Genomic DNA, 23,136 nt, shown 5'->3' with positions numbered 1-23,136 from the left:
ATTATAAAATCAAACAGATGGAGAAAATTCACAAAACAAACATATAGGTTAATTTATTATTAGAAATAAAATTCCCATGTAATCACTAAGGCAAGAATAGAACTTCACCAGTCATTCTAGAAGTTCCTCCTTATGTCTCACCCCAATCACAATCACTCTTTTTTCCTAAAGTAACTACTATCCGGCGTTTACTATGGTAATAACTTCTGGGAAATTTTTTTATAGTTTCATCATCCAAGTGTGCATTCCTGTATCCCATTATTGAGTTTTGAGAGTTCTTTATATATTTTGGATACAAATCCTTTTTCAGGTACATGATTTGAAAATAATTTTTAGCAGCCTGTGGCTTATTTTTTATTTTTTTAAGGTTTTATTTTTAAGTAATCTCTACACCGATTATGGGGCTTGAACTCACAGCCTTGAGATCAAGAGTTGCATGCTACACCGACTGAGCCAGCTAGGTGCCCCTTGATTTCATTATTTAAAAGTCTTATTTGCAAGAGTAAAGGCTTTTAATTTTGGTGAAGTTCAAATTATTAATTTTGCCTTTTTTTTATGGATAACACTTTCGGTTTGTATCTGAGAACTCTTTGACTAACCGAGGTTGCAACAGTTTTCTCCTGTGGTTTCATCTGAATGTTTTAACATAAAGTGTTACTTTTTCATTGAGATAATGGACTATTTTGAATTAATTTTTCTTAAAAAAATTTTTTTTTGTTTATTTATTTTGAGATAGAGAACACGCATGTACCAGTGTGGGGAGGGCAGAGAGAGGAGAGAGAAGAGAGAAATCCCAAGTAGGCTCTGCACTGGTAGCAGGGCTATCAGTGTGGTCTTGATCTCAACAAACCACGTTATCATGACCTGACTGAGATCAAGGCCATACACTTAACTGAGCCACCCAGGCTCCCCTGAATTAATTTTTCTATAAGGTATGAGCAAAGTTCACTTTTAATTTTTATTTTATTATTATTTTTATGTTTATTTTTTCTTTTCTTTTTTTTTAAGGAGTTTATTTGTAAGTAATCTCTACAACCCATCATAGGCCTCAAACTCAGCCCTGAGATCAAGAGTTGCATGCTGTACCAATAGAGCCAGCAAGGCACCCCTCGTTTTTTTTTTTTTTAATTTATTTATTTATTTTGAGAAGAGCGAGAGAGCAAGCAGGAGGAAGGGCAAGAAGGAGTGAGAGAATCCTAAGCAGGCTTTGCACTGTCAGTGCAGAGCCGGATGCAGGGCTTGAACTCGTGAACCATGAGATTATGACCTGAGTCTAAATCAAGAGTCAGACACTAACTGACTGAGCCACCCAGGCCCCCCGTATATAAATTCTATTCAGAATATTAACATTTTTTAAAATGTTTATTTAAATTTTTAAATGTTTATTCTTGAGAGAGAGAAGACAGAGCAACGAGAGTGGGAGGGGCAAAGAGGGAGGGAGACAAACAATGCAAAGCAGGCTCCAGTCTCTGAGCTGTCAGCACAGAGCCTGATGCTGGGCTTGAAACCCATGGACCTTGAGATCATGATCTGAGCCAAAGTTGGACACTTAACTGACCTGAGGCCACCCATGTGCCCCATAATGTTTGTTTGTGAGTGGGAGAGAGAGAGAGAGCGGGAACAGGGTAAGGGCAGAGAGAGAGACATAGAGAGACCAGAGAGAGAGACAGAGAAAGAACCCCAAACAGGCTCTGCACAGTCAGCACAGAGCCTGACTTGGGACTTCATCTGAGGAACCATGAGATCATGACCTTTGTTGAAATCAAGGATGGGATGTTTAACCGAGCACCAGGCGCCCCCTCAAATATTTTTAGATATATCTGAATATTTTTTTCGTCTTTTACTGTTTTGTATATTCCTTGGGGTTTTTCAAATACACAGTAATGTCAGCAACTAGTTTTATTTCTTCCTTTCTATTATGTATTTCTTTGCTTTGCTTTTTTATTGTATGGGTTGGAACCTCTAGTACAGTGTTTAAGAGGAGTGTTAGACAACCGTACTTAGTTTCTAATCATAAGGGGAAAGCTTTTAGTCTTTAATCATTATGATGTTAGCTGTAGGTTTTTTGTAGATACCCTTAGCAGGTTAATGATGTTCCCTTCTATTCTTAGTATTTTGACCATTTTTATCATAATGGATGTTGAATTTGTCAAATCTTTTTCTGCCTCTGTTATATGATCATGTGTTTCTTTTATCTTTAGCCCATATAGAATGGTGACTTAAATTCAGGAACTTAAAGCTGGTTTTCTTTCAGTTTTCTAAGAGTACGTAGTAATATTTTCCTTTTGATTTGTGTTTTTGCTAATTATGGTCTGGTTCTTATTTTCCTTGGTTAGTTTGGCAGAAGTGTTTCAGTTTTGTTGACTTTTTTTTTAACCCAAGGAACCATCTTTTGGTTTTATTGAGTTGTCTCCATTGGCTTTTTGTTTTCTAATTTCATTGATTTCTACTCTGTTTCTTTAATATTTACTTTTTTATATTATTTTTGGCTTTAGTTTACTTTTCTATTTCTAGTTTTTTTTGTTTTGTTTTGTTTTGTTTTTAATTTTGTATTAGAGAGCATGAGCAGGGGAGGGGCAGAGGGAGAGAGAGAATCACAAGCGGCCTCCACACTGAGCATGGATCCCAGACCTTGGGATCATTACCTGAGCTGACACCAAGAGTTGGTCAACCGAATGAGACACCCCTGTTTCTAGATTCTTAAGATAGAAGCTTAGATTATTTATTTGAAATCTAGCCTTTTTTTTCTAATACAGATTTAGGTGCCTTAATTCTTGTTTTAAAATTTTTTGTTAAGTTTGGGGGCACCTGGGTGGCTCAGTCAGTTTGAGCATCCAACTTCGGCTCAGGTCATGATGTCTCTTGCGTTAATGGGTTTGAGCCCCACGTCAGGCTCTGTGCTGGCAGCTCGGAGCCTGGAGCCTGCTTCCGATTCTGTGTCTCCCCTCTCTCTCTCTACCCATGCCCTGCTCGCGCTCTGTCTCTGTCTCTCAAAAAGTGAAAAAAAGATTAATAAAAAAATTTTTTAAGTTTATTTATTTTGAGAGAGAGAAAGAGCAAGCACAAGTTGGGGAGGAGCAGAGAGAAAGAGAGACAGAATCCCAAGCAGGCTCCGCACCATCCGTGAGGGGTCTGATGTGGGGCTCAAACTCACAAACCATGAGATCATGACCTGAGCCAAGATCAAGAGACTGACACTTAACCAACTATACCACCCAGGCACCCCGAGTGCCTTGAATTTCTATGTAAGCACTGCATTAGTTGTACCTTACAAATTTTGTGTTGCATTTTATTTTCATTCAATTGTATTCTTTTCTAATTTCTAATTTCCCTTGAAGCTCCTTTATCGGCCCATGGAATTACTTAGAAGTGTGGTGTTTAATTTTCACATTTTGTGGGTTTTATAGATATATTTCGGTTACTGATTTTAAATACACTATGGTCCAGATATCATTAGTTTGTATGAGTGAAATTTTTTACACTTGTTAAGATTTTTTTATGTCCTAGAATATAATGGCGTTGTGGGAATATCATATGTGTTTCTTGTAAAGAATGTATATCTGTTTTGTCAGATAGAGTATTCTAGAAATGTCATTAGATAAGTTGGTTGATAGTGTTGTGTTATATATTTTCAGACTACTTTTCTTTGAATTTCTGAGAGAGGAGTATTGGGAGTCCTCCCAGTATAATTATAGACTTGTTATTTCTCTTTTCTCTTGCATCAATTTTGTTTCATGAATTTGAAGCTCTTTTGCCCGTGAAGACAAATTTGGATTTGGTAAAAGTAATCGTATCATTAGTAATATTCGTCTTTATCACTTGTGATTTCCTTATTCTGAAAGTCTATTTTGTCTGATATTAATGTAGCTACTCTACTTTCTTTTGGTTAATATTTGCATTTCTTTGGGATAAGTCCTGCTGGCAACAGATTCTTTTTGTTTCTACCATTTAAGATCCCCCCCCCCCCCCCGGCCGCCCTTCATTCCTGTAGAAGATTTCTACTAGATAAAGAATTCTGTTCAGGGTTGGTAGTTCTTTTCTCTTTTATTGCCTTAAAGATATTTCACTTTCTGTGGACTCCAGTGTCTTTTATTCAGAATCTGTTGTCATTTACATTGAGTTTATTTCGTTTATTAGAATTTTGACTAGGTGTGTCTACCTGATTTTCTTTGAATTGTCCTGTTTGGGGTTGGTTGAGCTTGGTTGAATCTCTAAATTTATGTTTTTGTCAAATCTGGACGTTTCAGAAATTACTAAAACAGTTTTTTTGTCTCCCAATTTATTTTTTCCTCTCCTTAACAATACCAGTGATTTGAAATGTAGACAATTTGATACTGTCCGAGAAGTCACCAAGGGCTCTTATTTTTTCAATCTTTTTCCCTCTCTTTTCTTTAGTTTCAGTAATTGCTGTTGCTCTGTCGTAAAGTTTACTCCGTTCCTCTACATTTCTGTTGTGCACTTAAGGCCATGCAAGGAGGTGTTTGTTTGTTTTAAGTAAACTCTAGTGTGCAATGTGGGGGTTTGAACTCAAAACTCCAAGATGGAGAGTTACATGCTCTACAAGACTGAGCCCAGGCAGGTGCCCCTCATTTCCTGATACGTATTTTCAGTTTTGAATTTTTCATGTTTTAAAAAATATTTTGTATTTCTCTACTAAGAACTGATGTCTTTTCAGTTGTTTTGCAAGTGTTACCATTACCTCATTTAGTATGATTATGATAACTGCTTTCCAAGTCTGTGTGGATTATTCTAAACATAGTCATCTCAAAAATAGGCATCTGTTGGTCCTCTCTTCCCTTGAATAATTTGTCACATTTACCAGTTTTGTGTGTGTGTGTTTATTTATTTTGCATGTAGGATAATTTTGGATTTTACCCTGGACATTGTGAATATTTCTGAATCATATGAATATCCTCTAGAGAATGTTGATTTGTTTTCTTGTGTTTTAGTAGGACCACCAACTGGTTTAAAATGGAAGTTCTGTCTCACTTTCTGTTGGTGGTAGTTCCAGTAGCAGTTCTATTTTCAAAATCTTGACTGTGCTCTTTGGATTTGCCCTGTGCTATGCCTCTCAGTGTTGTATGAGACTGGCAGTGGTGTATAATATAGATTATTTCCCTTTAGTATAGTCCTTTGCTCTGCTTCTTTAAGGTGTATTTTACACAGTGCAAATACAGTATTTGTTTTGGCTTATACCAAAACAAAAGAATTAGGGATCTCTTTTCCAGCTCTCTCTTCTCCATGATTGTCCTCCATTCTTTTCAGTTTCCAATGGTTTTTCTCGGTTCGTCGTCGTCTTTTTTTAATGTTTATTCTTGAGAGAGAGACAGGGTCAAGTGGGGGGGGGGGGCGGAGAGAGAGGGAGAGGGAGGGAGGGAGACACAGAATCCGAAAGCCGGCTCCAAGCTCTGAGCTCTCAGCACAGAGCCCGACACATGGACTTGAATTCATTGAACCGTGAGATCATGACTTGACTGAAGTTGGACGCTTAACCACTGAGCCACCCAGGCGCATATTCTTTTTTTTTTTTTTAATGTTTATTCTTTTTGAGAGATAGGAGAGACAGAGAGAGAAGGAACACAGAAATCTAAAACTCCCTGTTATTTTGATCAGAAAGACAGGTTTTCTATGAGCTTTAGACCTGTGCATTGTACAGTTCTCATCACTGGGGCTACTCTAAGTGAAGTGGGGAAAGGAGAGAGGGGTTTAAAAAAATAATGGGAATTCCCCCTCATACTTTTGGACCAACAGTGGCCCCTGTTTCCATTTTTTCTGTTCAGAGAGAGGTTTTCTCACAGTTTTTTTCTTTCCTTCCCTTCCCTTCCCTTCCCGCCTTCCCCCTTTCCACCTTCCCTTCCCCTCTTTCTTTCTCTTTTTTTTTTCTTTTTTTTTTCTGTTGCTAGGGCAGTGCATTTCTGTGACTGAGGACGAGAAAAGAAAATGGCTTTCCCCCCTATAGTCTTTAGGTTACGGATTTCCTTTTTCTGCTCCTTTGGGCAGAAAGAGGGGATTTCTTTAGAGTTTCCTTGTCAGCACCCTCAACATAGTTCTGTAACTCAGGCCATTCTTAGTCAAAGCCAGGAGTTAAAGGAGGAAAACAGAATTAGGGAAACTCATGGCTATTCCCATCTTCTTCACTTTTAACTTTTCTCCCCAGTAATTTTTATTACCTAAACTGTTTATGGAATGCTGATGTATATCCTCTGGTGAGTTAGCTACTTTTCTCTGATATCTGTGTATTTAAGGATATTAATTCTTAATTGTGTTTTCTCTGGATGTTTCAGTTTTTGTGTTTGACTCATTTTTTTTGACATACAAAATTTTAAAATGTATTAGTCTTGGGGTACCTGGGTGACTTAGTCGGTTAAATGTCCGACTTTGCTCAGGTCATGATCTCAGGGTTGTGGGTTTGAGGCCCACGTCAGACTCTGTCCTGACAGCTCAGAACCTTGAGCCTGCTTCGGATTCTGTGTCTCCCTCTCCTCTCTGCCCCTCGCCTGCTCACACTCTGTCTTTCCTCTCTCTCAAAATAAGTAAACATTTTAAAAAAATGGCTTAGTCGTTTGTGAATTAAAAAAAAAATGCTAATAGCCTTTTCGATGTTCTTCTGTTCAGAAATATGTAGTATCGAGTTGTAAAAAATGTTCTATTTTATTTTTCTCTAATTTGAAGTACAGTGTAAAGGTAAAATTTCTTAAAATTATAAAAACAATTACTATAAAAATTCGATATATGGATTCTAGATTAGCAAGTGATGTTTTTCTTCTTCTTCCTGTTTTTTTTTGTTTGTTTTTTTTTCTTTTAAATTTAAATTCAATTTAGCATACAGTGTAGTCCTTGGTTTCAGGAGTAGAACCCAGTGATCGTCTCTTACATACCACATACTCCCCCATACCCATCCCAGTACCATGGATCTATTACTTTAGACTAGTTTTGCCTATTGAGAATGTATCAGGGGAATCATCAAGTATGTATCTTTGTTTCTGGCTTCTTTGCTGAGTGAGCATAATGCTTTTGATGCTCATCTGTAGTGATTGCTACAGGTATTGTTAGTTTATTTCCTTTTATTGCTGTGATAGTATTTCATTGTGTGAATTACCACAATTCTATTCTACATTTATTTGTTGATAGACCTTTGTATTATTGTGCAGTTTTGGACTGTTATGAATAAAGCTACTAGTACAAAGTTTTTTGTGTGCCTGTGTTTTCTTATGACTGAATAAAATGACAGCTAGTTCAGGAATTGCTCCTTCATATAGTAAATACTTATTTTCGTGATATGCATCTGCTAAACAATTTCCAAAATGGTTGTAACTATTTTAACACTCCCATGAGCACTGTAATGATTTCCATTCCTGACCTTGTACATTTATCATTTCTGAATGTTTCTAGAAGTACCTTTGGTATAGATTCCGTAGAGTGTATTTTGTTTGAAAATGGTCAGTGCATGTTTTTGCTAGATTTTCCTCCATAGGTTTATATTGTTTTTTTTCATTACCACTGCTAATGGATGAGTGCATACATACTTCCCTTCTAACCCCACCATCAACAGGTGGTCAATTTTTGCCTTTCTGATTACAAATGAAATCTTAGTATAGTTTTAATTTGTCTTCTTTTACTTGGAGTGATTTTGAACATATTTTCATATATTTAGTGGTTGTTTCCTTTTTTTTTTCTTCTGTGAATTACACATATCTGCTGGATTCTTTTCTATTTGCTGTTTTCAGAAACTTTTCAGATATTAAGTATATCAGATTGTTGTCTTTTTTCTTTCCTTTTTTTTTTAATGTTTATTTATTTATTTTGAGAGAGAAAAAACGTGAGTGGGGAGGGGCACATACTGATGGTGTGGAGCCAGACACAGGGCTTGAATCCATGAACAGTGAGATCGTGACCTGAGTTCCAAGTCTGACGCTTAACCAACTGAGCTACGCAGGCACCTCTCCCCACTCCCGACACACACTTTTTTTTAAAAGCTCTTTACATATTAGGGATATTAACATTTGTAAACATAAGTTTCAAACTTTTTTCCAAGTTTATTTTTTGTCTTTTTGTTTAGGTGCGTCTTTTTCCGTGGCTTCTCCTCCCAAGTTGTCTTTTATATTGTTAAATATGTATTAGTCTTTGTCATTATTGTTTTGGATTTGGAACAGTTAGGAAAGTTTCCTCAGTTCCTGATTATGGAGGAACTTAACCTGTTTCCTTCTACTACTTGTATAGTTTCATTTTTTAAAATTGTACTTATTTTACGTAATCTCTACATACACCCAGTGTAGGGCTCAAACTCACAACTCCAAGATCAAGGGTCACATGCTCTTTCAACTGAGCCAGCCAGGTGCCCCAGTTTCATTTTTTATGTTTGTATTTCCCATATGTCATTGCCATATGTTGTATTTATGTTTGTATTGCCTGTGTGTGATTCTGTTTAGTTTGAAGAACAGGTGTTATTTTATTTTTTTTACCAAATAGTTACTGGAGTCTCCAAACATCACTTGTATATATCCGATTCCTTTTTTCCTCATTTACTTGGGATACCTCTATAGGCCAGTAATGTTTATGTAAGATATGTGATAGGGTTATAATTTTTATATATTTTTTCTGAATGTGTTCTCAGTTTTCTCTGCATTTATTTCTTTTTATAATTGTATGCTAAATTCCAAGGTACACATACATTGGTTTGTTTCTTGACTATCTTTTAGATTATTAATTTGCTTGTCCTATTTTTAGTATTCTAATGATGCCATTGTTTTGGCATTCTGTTTTGATATTGGCAGAGGAAATGTCCCTCATTAGTTCTGATTTCTCTGATTTCCCTGAGGGATGCTATCCTATGAAGTATGTTATTTCATTGTACAGATGAGGAAAATGAGGGTACCAAAGTCCACAGTTTGTAAATAGTGTTGTCAGGATTCATGTCCAGGCAGTGTCATTCCAGAACCCAGAGGTTCTGAAGCTTCTCAGTTTTTAAATTTTTATTTAAAAAAGTCTATATTTTAAAAAATATCTATATTATCTATAATCTGTATATGTCATACTCTGGTATAAAGGAACTGATAACAGAACACCAGGGAATTACTGGTTGCTGTAATATCTACTTATCTAATGATACAGATTTGATGAAGGCCATATTTTAATGTGAATCAGATTTATGAGGGAAACAGTTGTCTGTGTGAAATTCATTACTTTCTCCCATTGTGTTTTTTCTTGGAATGTCTGTATCAGAGTTGATTAAACAATGGTAAATGGTATCTTTTCAGATTTAGGAACTACTGTACTAGTAGACCACACCTCCATCTCAGTGAAATTCTAGGCCGCAGATAATTTGTATATGCTGTCAGAAAATGATCTTGTAATTATTCTTAGTGTTTTTTCCTGACTTTTTTTTCTCTTATTTCTCTTCAATAGTTATGCCAGCGTGGCTTCATTCATACAGATGAACCAGGGATTGGGATAGCAGTATAAAATTAGAATCAGAGAACTGATTGCCCAGCAGGATGCCATCAACCAACCGAGCGGGCAGTCTGAAGGACCCTGAAATTGCAGAGCTCTTCTTCAAAGAAGACCCAGAGAAGCTCTTCACAGATCTCAGAGAAATTGGCCATGGAAGCTTTGGAGCAGTATATTTTGTAAAGTGTTAAAGGCTTATATGTCAGTGACCGGCATTTACTTAATATCTAGTCTGGCAGAGTAAAAAAAAAAAAATAATAATATAAAGAAACATAGGCAATAGTCCATTTTATAATCACTTACATAGATATATTGTTAATGTAAAGTAGATAGTTTTATTTATTGAGCTTCTTGGATTATTAAAAAAATGGGAAAACAATATTATTTTGCTTTAACTTACATGTTTAGCATTTTAGTACAGTGGTTTGAAGAGTCTATGACTTGCATTACTACAGAATTAAATAGTGCAGAAGAACTCTGATTTCTGTTAAGGTCTCATACACAGTCAATTTTAGTGTTTTAGAAATCTAGGATTATTATTTGACAGAAAGGATATGTACCAGTCTTTTTTTCTTGTGTGTATATGTGTGTGTGTGTTATGCTAAAATATCATCAAATTTGCCATTTTAACCATTTTTAAGTGTACAATTTGTGGCGTTTAATTACGTGCACAATGTTGTGCAACCAGTACCATTATCTAATTTCAAAACTTTTTCATCACCCCAAGCAGAAACTATGTATTTATTAGCAGTAACTCCTTCCCCCTCTACCCAATCTCTAATCTACTTTTGTTTATGAATTTGCCTATTTTAGATATATCATATAAAGGGAATCATGCAATATTTGTACTTTTGTGTATAGCTTGTATCACTTAGCATAATGTATAGCATAATCACTTTGCAGGTCAACCATGTTGTAGCATGTATCAGTACTTCATTCCTTTTTAGAGATGAATGAATATCCCATTGTATGTGCCATGGTTTGGTTTGTCCATTCATCTGCTGATGGATACTAGATTGTGTCCTCCATCTTCTGGCTATTGTGAATAAATGCTACGATGAACATTGGTGTACAAATATCTGTTTGAGTCAGTGTTTTCAAATTTGGGGTGTGTACCTAAGAGTGAAAGTACTAGATCACATGGTAATTTTATGTTTAACTTTTTGAGGACTGCCAAACTGCTCCATAGTGGCTGTACTGTTTTCCATTCTCACCAGTAATTTACTGGAGTTCCAATTACTCCACATCCTCACAAATGCCTGTAATTTTTTGTTATTTTGATTATAGCCATCCTGCTAGGTGTGAAGTAGTATCTTGATGTTTTGGTTTGTATTTCTCTATTGACTAACAATGTTGAGCATCTTTTCATGTGCTTATTGGCCATTTGTATATCTTGTTGGAGAAATGTCTATTCAAGTCCTTTGCCTCTTTTAAAATTTGGGTTGTCTCTTTGTTGTTGAGTTATAAGGGATCTTTATGTATTCTGAATATGAAGTCCTTGTCAGATACATGATTTGCAAATATTTTCTCCCATTCTGTAGTTTGTCTTTCACTTTCTTGATGATGACCTTTGATATACGAAAGTTTTAAATTTGGATGAAGTCCAATTGGTCTATTTTTTGTTATTGTTGCTTATACTTTTGGTGTCATGTCTCATTATCCATTGCCAAATCCAAGGTTGTGAATAGTTACCCTTATGTTTTCTTCTGAGAGTTTTATGGTCTTAGCTCTTATATACAAGTCACCGATTCATTTTGAGTTGATTTTTGGATATGTTGTGAGGTAGAGGTCCAACTTTACTCTTTTGTGTGTGGAAATCTAGTTGTTCAGTGTTCCAGTGCCCTCTATTGAAGAGACTGTTTCTTTCTCTGTTGAATTGTCTTGACATCTTTGTGAAGTCAATTGATCATATTGTATAGGTTTGTTTCTGAACTCTCAGTTCTGTTCCTTTGTCTATATATCTATCTTTATGCTAGTATCATACTGTTTTGATTACTGTATTGTCGTACTAAGTTTGAGATCAGGGACAACTTTATTATTCTTTTTAAGGATCGCTGTGGCTGTTTGGGGCCCCTTGCCATTCCATATGAATCTGAGGATTAGCTTTTCCATTTCTGCTGGTGAAATTTGTTAGGGATGTTTAAATTTGTTGATCATGCTTGGTAGTATTGGCATCTGACCAATATTGAGTCTTAATCCATGAATGCAGTATGTCTTTCTAAACATTTATTTAGGTCTTCTTTAATTTTGTTTAGCAATGTTTTGTAGTTTTCAGTATACAAGGGTTCTAATTCATTGCTTAAATTAAGTCATCAATATTTATTCTTTAGATGCTATTGTAAATGGAATTATTTTCTTAATTTCCTCTTGAATTTATTCATTGCTGGTATATAGGAACAGCTAATTTATGTGTGTTGGTTTTACACTACAATTTTGCTAAATTTATTAGCTGTAGTATCTTTTATGTGGATACTGTGGACTTCTGTATATAAGATCATGTCACCTATAAACAAGATAGTTTTACTTCTTTCCAATTTGGATGTCTTTTTTTTTTCTTATCTATTTGCTCTAATTGTAACTTTGATGGCAGTGATGAAAATGAGCATCCTTGTTCCTTATCTTAGGGAAAAACTTTTTCAGTTTTTCATAATTGAGGATGATGTTAGCTGTGGGATTTTCATAAATGCCCCTTATCATATTGAGGAAGTTTTTTCTGTTTCTAATTTTTTGAGGTGGTTTTTGTTTGTTTGTTTTGTTTTTCATGAAAGGTTGTTTGCATTCTGTTATATACCTTTGGATGTCAGTTAAGGTGATCATAATGGTTTTCTCCTTCATTCTGTTAATGGAGTATATTGCATTACTGATTTTGTTACATTGAACCACTCTTGCATTTCTGGGATAAATCACACTTTGTCATGGTTTATAATCATTACAATCTCTATTCATAAGGGACACTGTAATTTGTGTGTGTGGTGTGGGTGTGTGTGTGTGTGTGTGTGTGTGATTTTCTTGGTGTGGTGTTGGTATCAGGCTAATACTGGCTTCATAGAGTCAGTTAGGAAGTGTTCTTTTTAGTTTTTGGAAGAGTTAGTGAAGAATTGGTATTAATTCTTCTTTAAATGTTCGGTAGAATTCACCAGTGAAGGCTTCTGGTTCTGGACTTTGTTTTTGATTACTTGTTCATGTTTACTTGTTATAGGTCTGTTAATATTTTCTTTCTTTCTTTTTTAGTGTTTTTAAATTTATTTGAGAGAGAGAAAAAAAATAGCATGAGCAGGGGGAAGGGCAGAGAGAGAGAGGGAGAGAGAGAATCCCAGGCAGGCTCCATGCTGCCAGCACACAGCTGGTTGTGGGGCTCAAACCCATGAACCATGAGATAATAACCTGAGGTCAAAATCAAAAGTCCAATGTTTAACTGAATGAGCCACCCAGGTGCCCCCATCTTTTGATGTTTTTCCTTAAGTTACTTTTATTTGTGGGTTCTAGGAATTTGTTTCATCTCGGTTGTCTAATTTATTGTATACAGTTGAAAATAGTATGCTCATATGACCCTTTTATTTCTGTAGGTTGTTTGTAATAGTCCCTGTTTCTTTTCCTGGTTTTAGTTATTTGGCTTTCTCTCTTTTCTTTTTATTGGTATAAGCTCAGTCTGTTTTCCCGCCTGAATTTTAACTATAATTCTATTTTGAGATTTTCAATAAAAGACTCTTTGTAAACTTTCCTTGTTCATAGAAGATGTATCATATCACCTTTAACACTGAAAAAAGAAAAGTGTACAGGAAACCATTACTTACAACTATTTTCCCTTCAGATAACCCACTGATATTATTTCATTACATCTGTTCAGCCTTCAAGAATGTACATATATCTAGGATTACTGTTACCGTCAATTGAGCCAGGACTTTTCCAGTTTCAGTGGTGAAAGTCCCATGTCCTAGAAACCCCATAGCCCAGGTCAGATGAGATGATTATTCATCCTACATATATCTGTACCACATAATATTTATAACCTGAGCCACCCAGGCACCCTGCCATTTAATTTTTAAAATTAAAGTGTATAGTTTGTTTTCATAAATTTTGCAGTACTGCTTATTTTTCTTATGAATAAGTGTACATGTATAACAATGGCTATGTCACATTTTTGTCATGTATCTATTTGATATATCATAATTCACTTTATCATTCCACATAATTAGATATTAAGGTTTTCAACCCTGCCTGGTTTTTTTGCTGTTAAAAATAATGCTGTAATGAACATCATTATGTTTCCTCTTAATGGACATGTTTGCCAGTTTGGAGGGAAAAGAAGGAGAATAAAGCAATGTGAATAGCCTAGAAAATAAAAAGAATATCCGGAGACTAGTGAAGGGATCCCTGAAGTACCAAATTTTTAAAAGTTTAGTTATTTATTTTGGGAGGGGAGGGGCAGAGAGAGAGGGAGAGAGAATCCTAAACAGGCACTGGGCTATCAGTGCAGAGTCTGATACAGGGCTCCTGAACCGTGAGATCGTTACCTGAGCCAAAAGCAGGAGTTGGGCACTTAACCAACTGAGCCACTCAGGTGCCCCAAATTGTCAGTTATTAAAAAACTATGACACAGGGGTGCCTGGGTAGCTCAGTGGTTAAGCGTCCTGATTTCAGCTCCTGTCATGAATCTTGTGGTCAGTGAGTTTGAGCCCCGTGTTGGTCTCTGTGCTGACAGCTCAGAGCCTGGAGTCTGCTTCAGAATCTGTCTCCCTCTCTCTCTGCCCCTCCCCTGCTCGCTCTCTCTCTCGCTCTCTCATCCTCTCTCTCTCAAAAATGGATAAACATTAATTTTTTTTAAAAAACAACTATTTTTCTAAAGCAGTTATAGTTAGGCTCACAACAAAATTGAAAGGAAGGTACAGAGAGATCTCATAAATTCTTATCCCTTGTACATGCATAGCCTCCCCCATTATCACAATCCTCCACAGAATACGACTGATGAACCTGCACTGACATAATCACCATAGTTTACATTAGGGTTCATCCTTGTACATTCCATGGGTTTAGTGTAATGTATAATTGACGAATTCCCATCATCATACAGAGTATTTTCACTGGCCTTGAAAAAAACCTCTATGCAGCTTTTTGGTGTTTTTTTGTTTGTTTGTTTTTTTTAAATTTTATTTATTTTTTGAGAGAGAGAGAGTGAGAGTAGGGGAGGGCAGAGAGAGAGGAAGACAGAATCGGAAAGCAGGCTCCAGGCTCTGAGTTGTTAGCACAGAGCCTGATGCAGGATTTGAGCTCACAAACCTGTAGGATCATAACCTGAGCCAAAGTCAGATGCTTAACTGACTGAGCCACCCAGGTGCCCGTGTGGATATGTTTTTAAACTCCTTTGAGTAAATACCAGGGAGTACCATTACTGGATTGTATGGTAAACTATACTTAATTTTGTAAGAAACGACCAAACTATCTTCCAAAGGGGCTGTACCATTTTCCATTCCCACTACAATGATGAGAGTTCTTTTTGCTCCACATTGTCAGCAGTACCAAAGGGTACTGTCAGTGTTCTACATTTTGGCCATTCTAATTGTAATTTAATAGTATCTTATTGTTTTAATTTCTATTTCCCTGATATTGTGAACCATCTTTATATCAGCCTATTTGCCATCTGTATATTTTCTTTGGTAAAGTGTTAGGGTGTTTGGCCCATTTTAAAATCAGGCTGTTTGTTATTGTTGAATTTTAAGAGCCCATTGGGTTCCAAAGCTTTGCTTTATTGGGAAAATTTTATTACTGATTCAATCTAGTTACTACTTACAGTAAGTAATAAGTAATAGTATTCAAATTTTCTATTTTTTCATTATATAGTCTTGGTAGGTTTGGTATTTTTAGGAATTTGCCCTTCTCATCTAATTTGTTGGCATATAGTTTTTCATACTACACTTATAATCCTGTTTGTTTCTGTAGAAATCAGTAGTACTGTCCCCTTTTAATTTCTGATTTTAGTAATTTAGTAATCTTTTCTCCTTATCCACCTACCTAAAGGTTTGTCGATTTTGTTGTCTTTTTGAAGAACCAACTTTCGATTTCATTGATTTTCTCTATTGTTTTTGTGTTCGCTGTTTGATCTCGCCTTAATCTTTATTATTTCCTTCCTTCTGCTAACTTTGGGTTTAGTTCTTCTTTTTCTAGTTCCTTAAGTTGTAAAGTTAGGTTGTTAATTTGAGATTTTTTTTCCTTCCTTATTATTTTTTTTAATGTGTTTATAGCTATAAATTTCCTCCTGAGCTCTTCTTTACTTGGTCCCGTAGTTTGATCTGCTGTATTTTTGTTTCATTCAACTCTAGGTATTTCTAATGTTCATTGTGATTTCTTCTTTGATCTGTTGGTTGTTTAGAAGTATATTGTTTATAATTAACACAACTTTGTGAATATCTAGTTTTCCTTTTTTGTTACTGATATCTAACTTTATCCTGTTGAGATCAGAGAAGATTCTTTGTATGATACCTATCTTTTAAATTTATTGAGTTGATTTGTGGCCTAACATATGGTCTAATCCTGGCAAATGTCCCATGTACCATTGAGAAGAATGTATATTCTGTTGTTGGGTAGAGTGTTCTTTATATGTTTATTAATTTTAATTGGTTAATTGTATTAAGTTCTCTGTTTCCTTGCTCATCTTCTGTCTGGTTGTTCTCACCATTATTATGAATGGGGTACTAAAGTCTCCAGCTATTGTAGAACTGTTAATATCTCTCTTCAATTCTGTCAATCTTTGGCTTCATTCATTTTAATGATCTGCCGTTAGGTATTGTAAATGTTTATAATTGTTAAATCTTCTTGCTGTATTGAACCTTTATTAATATATAATATCTTTGTCTCTTGTAACTTTTTTGACCTAAAGTCTTTTGATTTACAAGTCTTTTTGTGGACCCAGTTTTTCATTTCTTTTAAGTAAATACCTTGGATGGAACTGTTGGATCATGGGGCAGGTACATGTTTAGTTTTTATGACCAGTTGTCAGACTTCTTCATTAAGAAGTAGAAATTTTATACTTTCATCAACAGTATATGAAATTCTCTTTTCTTCATATCCTTTCCAACATTAGGTGTGACAGTCATTTTAATTTGAGTCATTCTGGTAGATGTGTAATAGTATTTCAGTAAGGGTTTAACATACATTTCCCTGATGATTGGTACTTTTCATAGATTTAAAGGCCATTCACGTATCTTTGGGAAGTTTTTATTCAAGTGTTTTGCCCATTTAAAAAAAATGGGATGTTTTCTTTTTGTTGAGTTGTAAGTTCTTTGTACATACTGGATACTTACCCGTATTATGTATTTGTGAATATTTTCTCCTGGAACTGGAAAATTACATATATTGTGGTCTTTGTTGGGTATAATGATCTATGCATGTCAAGTTGATAACATGCATTGATTATGTTCTTCAGATCTTTTGCATCCTTTCTCATTTCATTTGTTTTGGTGTGCATGTCTGTCAGTAACTCAAAGATGTATACTGATTGTGAATTTATCTGCTTTTCCTTTTAGCTCTCTCTTGTTTTACTTTATGCATTTCTAAGCTGAATTACTAAGAAGATACAAATTTTGGATTGTATCTTCTTGAATTGTCCATTATCATTACAAATTTCACTGTTTATCTTTCATAGTATTTCTTGCTTTAAAATCTACTTTGGCGTGTGCTTGCGTGGCTCATTCAGTTACGCTTATGACTCCTGATTTTGGCTCACAGTTTGTGGGATTGAATCCCGCTCCCGTGATGACCCCTTGGAGCCTACATCAGACTCTCTCTCTCCCCCTCTTTTTCTCTGTCCCTCTCACAGATATGCACACACCCTCTCGCTCTCAAAATAAACAAACATTAAAAACAAATCTACTTTGATGTTAGTCAGACATCTTTCTTTGGCTAATGCTTGCATGGTATTTCTTTTCCATCCCTTTTTTAAATTTTTTTTTTCAACGTTTATTTATTTTTGGGACAGAGAGAGACAGAGCATGAACGGGGGAGGGTCAGAGAGAGAGGGAGACACAGAATCGGAAACAGGCTCCAGGCTCCGAGCCATCAGCCCAGAGCCCGACGCGGGGCTCGAACTCACGACCGCGAGATTGTGACCTGGCTGAAGTCGGACGCTTAACCGACTGCGCCACCCAGGCGCCCCTTTCCATCCCTTTTTAAAAAAAATTTTATTTATTTATTTTGAGAGAGAGAGTTCATGTGTGATCAAGAGAGGGAGGGAGAGAGAATCCCATGCAGACTCTGCACAGTAGTGCAGAGCCCCATATGGGCTTGAACCCATGAACTGCGAGAGCATGACCCCGAGCCAAAACCAAGAGTCGTACACTCAACCAGCTGAGCCATCCAGGCATGCCTCCATCCTTTTTCATTTATTATTTCTGGAACCTTATATCTAAAGTGTTTCTTGTTTTTGTTGTCTTTTCTCCCCCAAATTTCTTTCCCACCTTTATTGTGATATGATATGATATATATATGTTATCATATATATATTGCGATATGATATCATGATATATCATATAATAAAATATATTTATATGACATTGTGTAAGTTTAAGGTGTACGGTGTGTTGATTTGATACATTTATATATTACAAAATGATAACCACTACATCATCAGCTAATACCTCTTTCCTGTCACATATTATCATTTCCTTTTGTAGTGAGAACATTTAAGATCTACTCTGTTAGCAACTTCCAAGTATATAATATAGTATTATTAGCTATAACCATCATGCTGTACATTAATTCCCAGAACTTGATAACCTTATAACTGAAGTTTGTACCCTTGACTGGTATCTCCCCATTTTCCCCACCTCCCAACCCCTGGTAATCACTACTCTACTCTTTTTCTGAGGTTTTCTTTAGATTCCATATATAAGCAATAATATATAGTATTTGCCTCTTTTCTTTTCCTTTTAAGTTTATTTAAGCAATTTCTACACTCATCGTGGGGCTTGAACTTATGACCCTAAGATCAAGAGTCACTCGCTCTTCCAACTGAGCCCGTCAGAGCCCTGTATTTGTCCTTTTCTATCTGATTTATTTCACTTAGCATAATGCCCTCAAGTTTCATCCAAGTTGTTTGCAAATGGAAAGATTTCCTTCTTCCTCATGGGTAAATTAATATTCCATTGTATTTCTGTGTATGTGTGTGTACATCATATTTCTATCCATTCATCCTTTGGCAAACACTTTAAGATATGATTGTTTCCATATCTTGACTATTGTGAATAATACTGTGGAGGCATCTGGGTGACTCAGTTGGTTAAGTGTCCTACTCTCAATCTCAGCTCAGGTCTTGACCTCAAGGTTGTGAGTTCAAGCCCTGCACTGGTCTCCACACTGGGTGTGGAGCCTACTTATGGTGATGATGATGATGATGATGATGATAATGTTGCAGTGAACATAGGGTGCACGTATCTTTTCAAGATCCTGAATTCAGTTCTTTTATATATGTACCCAGAAATGGCATTGCTGGATCATACAGGCATTCTATTTTTAATTTTTTGAGGACTCTCCATTTGTTTTCCTTAGTGGTTGTACCAATTTACATTCCCACCAGCAGTGCACAGAGTTCCTTTTTCTGCATACCCTTGCCAACACTTATCACTTTTTAATTAGAAGCCATTCTGACAGGTATGAAGTGTTATCTCATTGTAGTTTTGATTTGAATTTTCCTGATGATTAGTGATATTGAGTACCTTTTCATTTACCTATTGTCTTTTTGGAAAAATGTCTATTCAGGTACTCTTCATTTTTAATCGGGTTATTTTTAGCTAAAACTGTTAAATGTTTTGGATATTAACCCCTTATCAGATACATGATTTACAAATATTTTCTTCCATTTCATAGATTGCCTTTTCATTTTGTTGATTGTTTTGCTGTGCAGAGCTTTTTAATTTGATTAGTCCCACTTACTTATTTTTGCATTTGTTGCTTGCACTTGGGTGTCCTATCCAGAAAATTTCTGCCAGAGCAAAGCAAGGAGATTTTTCTCTATTTCATCTTAGTTTTAATTGAGGTGTTTTGCCCACTTATATTGATGCAGTTACTATTTATAGTTGGGCATAAATCTGGTTTTTTTTTCTTATATGATTTCTATTTATCCTATCTGTTCTTTGATATTCTTTGTTCTTGCCATCTTTTTTTTTTTTTTAAGTGAGCTCCATGCCCAGTGTGGGGCTTAAACTCATGACCTCAACAAGATCAAGAGTCACATGTTCTATTGACTGAGCCAACCAGGCACTCCTCTTCTTATCATCTTTTAATTAGTGAAGAGTTTATTGTTGCTGTTATTGTTTTAAATATAGGTTTTACTCAGGCATGGGGAGGCCAACAGATCAGGTAAGAATGGCCACTGGAAAGGTGGTTTGTTATACTGAATAGATCCAAGTGAGAGGGGCATGCCACGCCAAAGTGGGGCACATGGGGAAGTGTTGGTGTCAGTGAGGAGGCAGAAGAAGCAAGGGAAAAACATGGGCAGGAGCATTATTGTGGTTTCTATGGGAAGAAGCAAGTGAGGCAAGGTAAGCAAGTTAAGATTATCTAGGGTTTTATTTTGTTTTGTTTAGATTTTATTTTTAAGTACTGGGGCTTGAATTTACAACCAAGAGATCAGAGTCACATGCTCTGTTTATGAGTTAGCCAGGAACCCATAGGATTACTCAGTTTATACGTTTTCACTAGGCTCTGGGATACAGGAGTTATCCCTAATTGTCTAGTGTTTGGCCCTGTGGTAATTAAAGCAGAGAATAGGGAACCTAGACTGTGAGGTTGTTGGAGGTAAGGGCTCTGGATTAGTGATTTGTTTGTGAAAGATGTGCTTGTTTGCTGTCTCTGTGAATTAGCTAACTCTGGGAGTGGCAGTCCCTTCATGTTAGCAAGGCCCCAGACAACAGAACTTCAAATTACAGCAAATAAAAAGACATGAATATACATTTTCCCCCACCATGGAAAGATACATATATGTATATGTGTGTATATGTATATATCTATATCTATATATAATTTTCCCTTGTAATAACATTTTAGTCATGCATTCTTTTATTATTTAATTGTCACCCCAGTATAATTCTTATTATAGTTAACTTAGCACTTTTGCCACTATACAATGTGAAAACTTTATACTATTTCAGCTGTTTCGTGTTCTTTGTGCAATTTTTCCAAATGTCCATTTGATTCTTTTATTTATTGATTGATTTAAAAATTTTTCTTTAAATGTTATTTATGGAGAGAGAGAAAAGAGTGTGAGCAGGTGAGGAGCAGAGAGGGCAGGAGGCACAGAATCTGAAGCAAGCTCTAGGCTCTGAGCTGTCAGCACAGAACCTGACACGGGGCTTGAACCCATGAACCGTGAGATCATGACCTGAGCCAAAGTCATATGCTTAACTGACTGAGTCACCCAGGTACCCCTGATTCTTTTTTTGTTTTAAGATTTTATTTATTTTTAAGTAATTTCTACACCAAACCTGAGGCTCAAACTCAACAGCCCCAAGATCAAGAGTTGCACGCTCTAAACCACTGAGCCAGTCAGGTGCCCTTTGATTTTCTTGTGTGTGTGTGTTTTAGTTTTTTTTTAATGTTTATTTACTTTTATTTTGAGAAAGAGAGGGAGGGGGAGACACAGAATCCGAAGCAGGCTCCAGGCTATGAGCTGTCAGCACAGAACCTGATGTGGGGCTCAAACCCACAAACTATGAGATCATGACCTGAGCCAACCAGGCGCCCCTTTTGTGTATGTTTAATCTCTGTCTGGTAATCCCAGTATTTGAGTCCTCATTGGGTCTGTTTGTAGTTTCTTTGCTCTTCAGTATTTGATCTACTTTTATCAGGCTTTATAATTTTTGATTGGTCACTCTATATCATAGAGGACAATTTATAGATATTTTGGGTGATGTTATTTTCTTCAAAGACAGTTGCATTTTCCTTTTTTTTTAAATTTTTTAAATGTTTATTTTTGAGAGAGAGAGAGAGAGACAAAGCACGAGCTGGGGAGGGGCAGAGAGAGGGATAGAGAGAGAGAGAGAGAGAGACAGAATCCAAAGCAGGCTCCAGGTTCTAAGCTGTCAGCACGGAGCCTGATGAGGGGCTTGAACTCAGAGTCTGTGAGATCATGACCTGAGCTGAAGTCAGACACTTAACTGACTGAGCCACCTAGGTGTTCCCAGTTGGATTTTCTTTTGGCCAGCTAATGGTATATTGGTGAATCACCTTGAGGTTTGGTTTTAGGCTTTGTTAAGACTAGTTGGTATCAGTTTTGCCTTTGTTACTAGGCCTGATTCTTACTCTTAAAGCAAGGCCCTTCTGGGATTCCAACTGAATGTTTGGGTGTTTATCAAGGCTCAGTCATTTTGGTGGGGTTTGAATTCCAATCTCCATCTCTCCAGCACTTCTTGTGTTTTGACAGCTTTGCTGATTAGTCTTCCAGCTGCTATTTTCTGCTGGGTTTCTGGGAGCCTTATGCAGCTATGTGCTTAGAAATTGATTATTTACTTGAGGATAATTTGCAGATTTTTGATAATTTGCTGCTGCTTTTCAGCTTTGTTTTCTGAGATGATGCTTTGTAAAGTCTTACATTTTGGAAACTCTTATTCTCTGGCCTCTGTCTCCGCCTTAGCTTTCTTCTTGGACTCTATTTTCCTGTACCACGTGTTCAGGGATGAAGCTGGAGTAAATTTACATCTCACTTTGTATTTTATTCTTCTCGCAAGCATTCTAATTCTCGTCTCTAAAGCCTTGCCTGCATTTGTTGCTCTTTAAACAGTTTCATACAATTGCTTTGCATATACTTCCTGTTTTTATGGTTGTTTGGGCAAGAAGTAGTAGTGAGATTTTCCTAGGTTAAATTTTGATATTATTTGTACTTGTTTGGGCTTTTCATATATCATTCTGTAAATATATGTGTTTTTGGAGCAATTGGTATTTCATTGTTAATAATGAAAAGTATAGAATTTCCGTAGATTTTCTCTTTTCTTTAGACCTGCCTGTATGATCTATCCATTGGGGGAAGTAATGTTATTATCCTTTTCTTACATTAAAGGGACTGAGTTAAATCACATATTAGCAAAATATCAACGATTTAAAAATTTTAAATCTATAAAATTGTATTACCCCAATCCATAACTTGTCAGTAGTCTTTGTTGAAGTAAGTGAAGCAAGTAGGTTTTGAATTAAGGTTGCAGTCGGGACTTGAGGATGTATCAGAGGAAGGTAAAAAGGAAAGGCAAGCAAAGGCTTTTGAAGACAGCCCCCTACCCTGTACTCAGAAATGTAGGCTAGGGGCACCTGGGTGGCTCAGTAGGTTAAGCGTCCAACGTCGACTCAGCTCATGATCTCAGGGTCTTGAGTTTGAGCCCCACATTGGGTTCTCTGCTGTCAGCACAGTCCACTTCAGATTCTCTGTTGTCCCCCCCCCCCCCCCCCCCCGCCCCCACCCTGCTCACGTTTCTCTCTCTCTCTCTCTCTCAAAAATAAAGAAACACTAAAGAAATGTAGGCTTTATTCTGAAGTTCTGAGGGAACCACTGAAGTGCAAGAGAAATATTGCATTTCCATTTGTTATAAAAAGTGTGGAGGAAAGATTGGCATTGTCAAAGATCAAAGAAGAGAAGCTTTTGTAGTAATGAAGCTTTTATAATAATTTATGAAATACTGAGAGCTTAAACTAGATAGTGGCACTGAGGGT

The 23,136-nt window shown here is 36.3% G+C and overlaps 1 protein-coding gene across 1 annotated transcript in view; it reads left to right on the top strand.

Annotated features, from left to right (window-relative positions):
- Nucleotides 1-23,136, top strand: part of TAOK1 (TAO kinase 1) — a 145,990-nt gene that overhangs the window by 49,655 nt on the left and 73,199 nt on the right. The window contains 1 exon segment of the mRNA XM_030295661.1: nt 9,406-9,626. Within this exon segment, the coding sequence (XP_030151521.1) occupies nt 9,495-9,626 (132 nt within the window). The 5' untranslated portion in view covers nt 9,406-9,494.

This window comes from Lynx canadensis, chromosome E1, assembly GCF_007474595.2.
Source record: "Lynx canadensis isolate LIC74 chromosome E1, mLynCan4.pri.v2, whole genome shotgun sequence".
In the NCBI taxonomy this organism is placed as follows: Eukaryota; Metazoa; Chordata; class Mammalia; order Carnivora; family Felidae; genus Lynx; species Lynx canadensis.
This window is presented reverse-complemented; position numbering and strand designations above follow the sequence as displayed.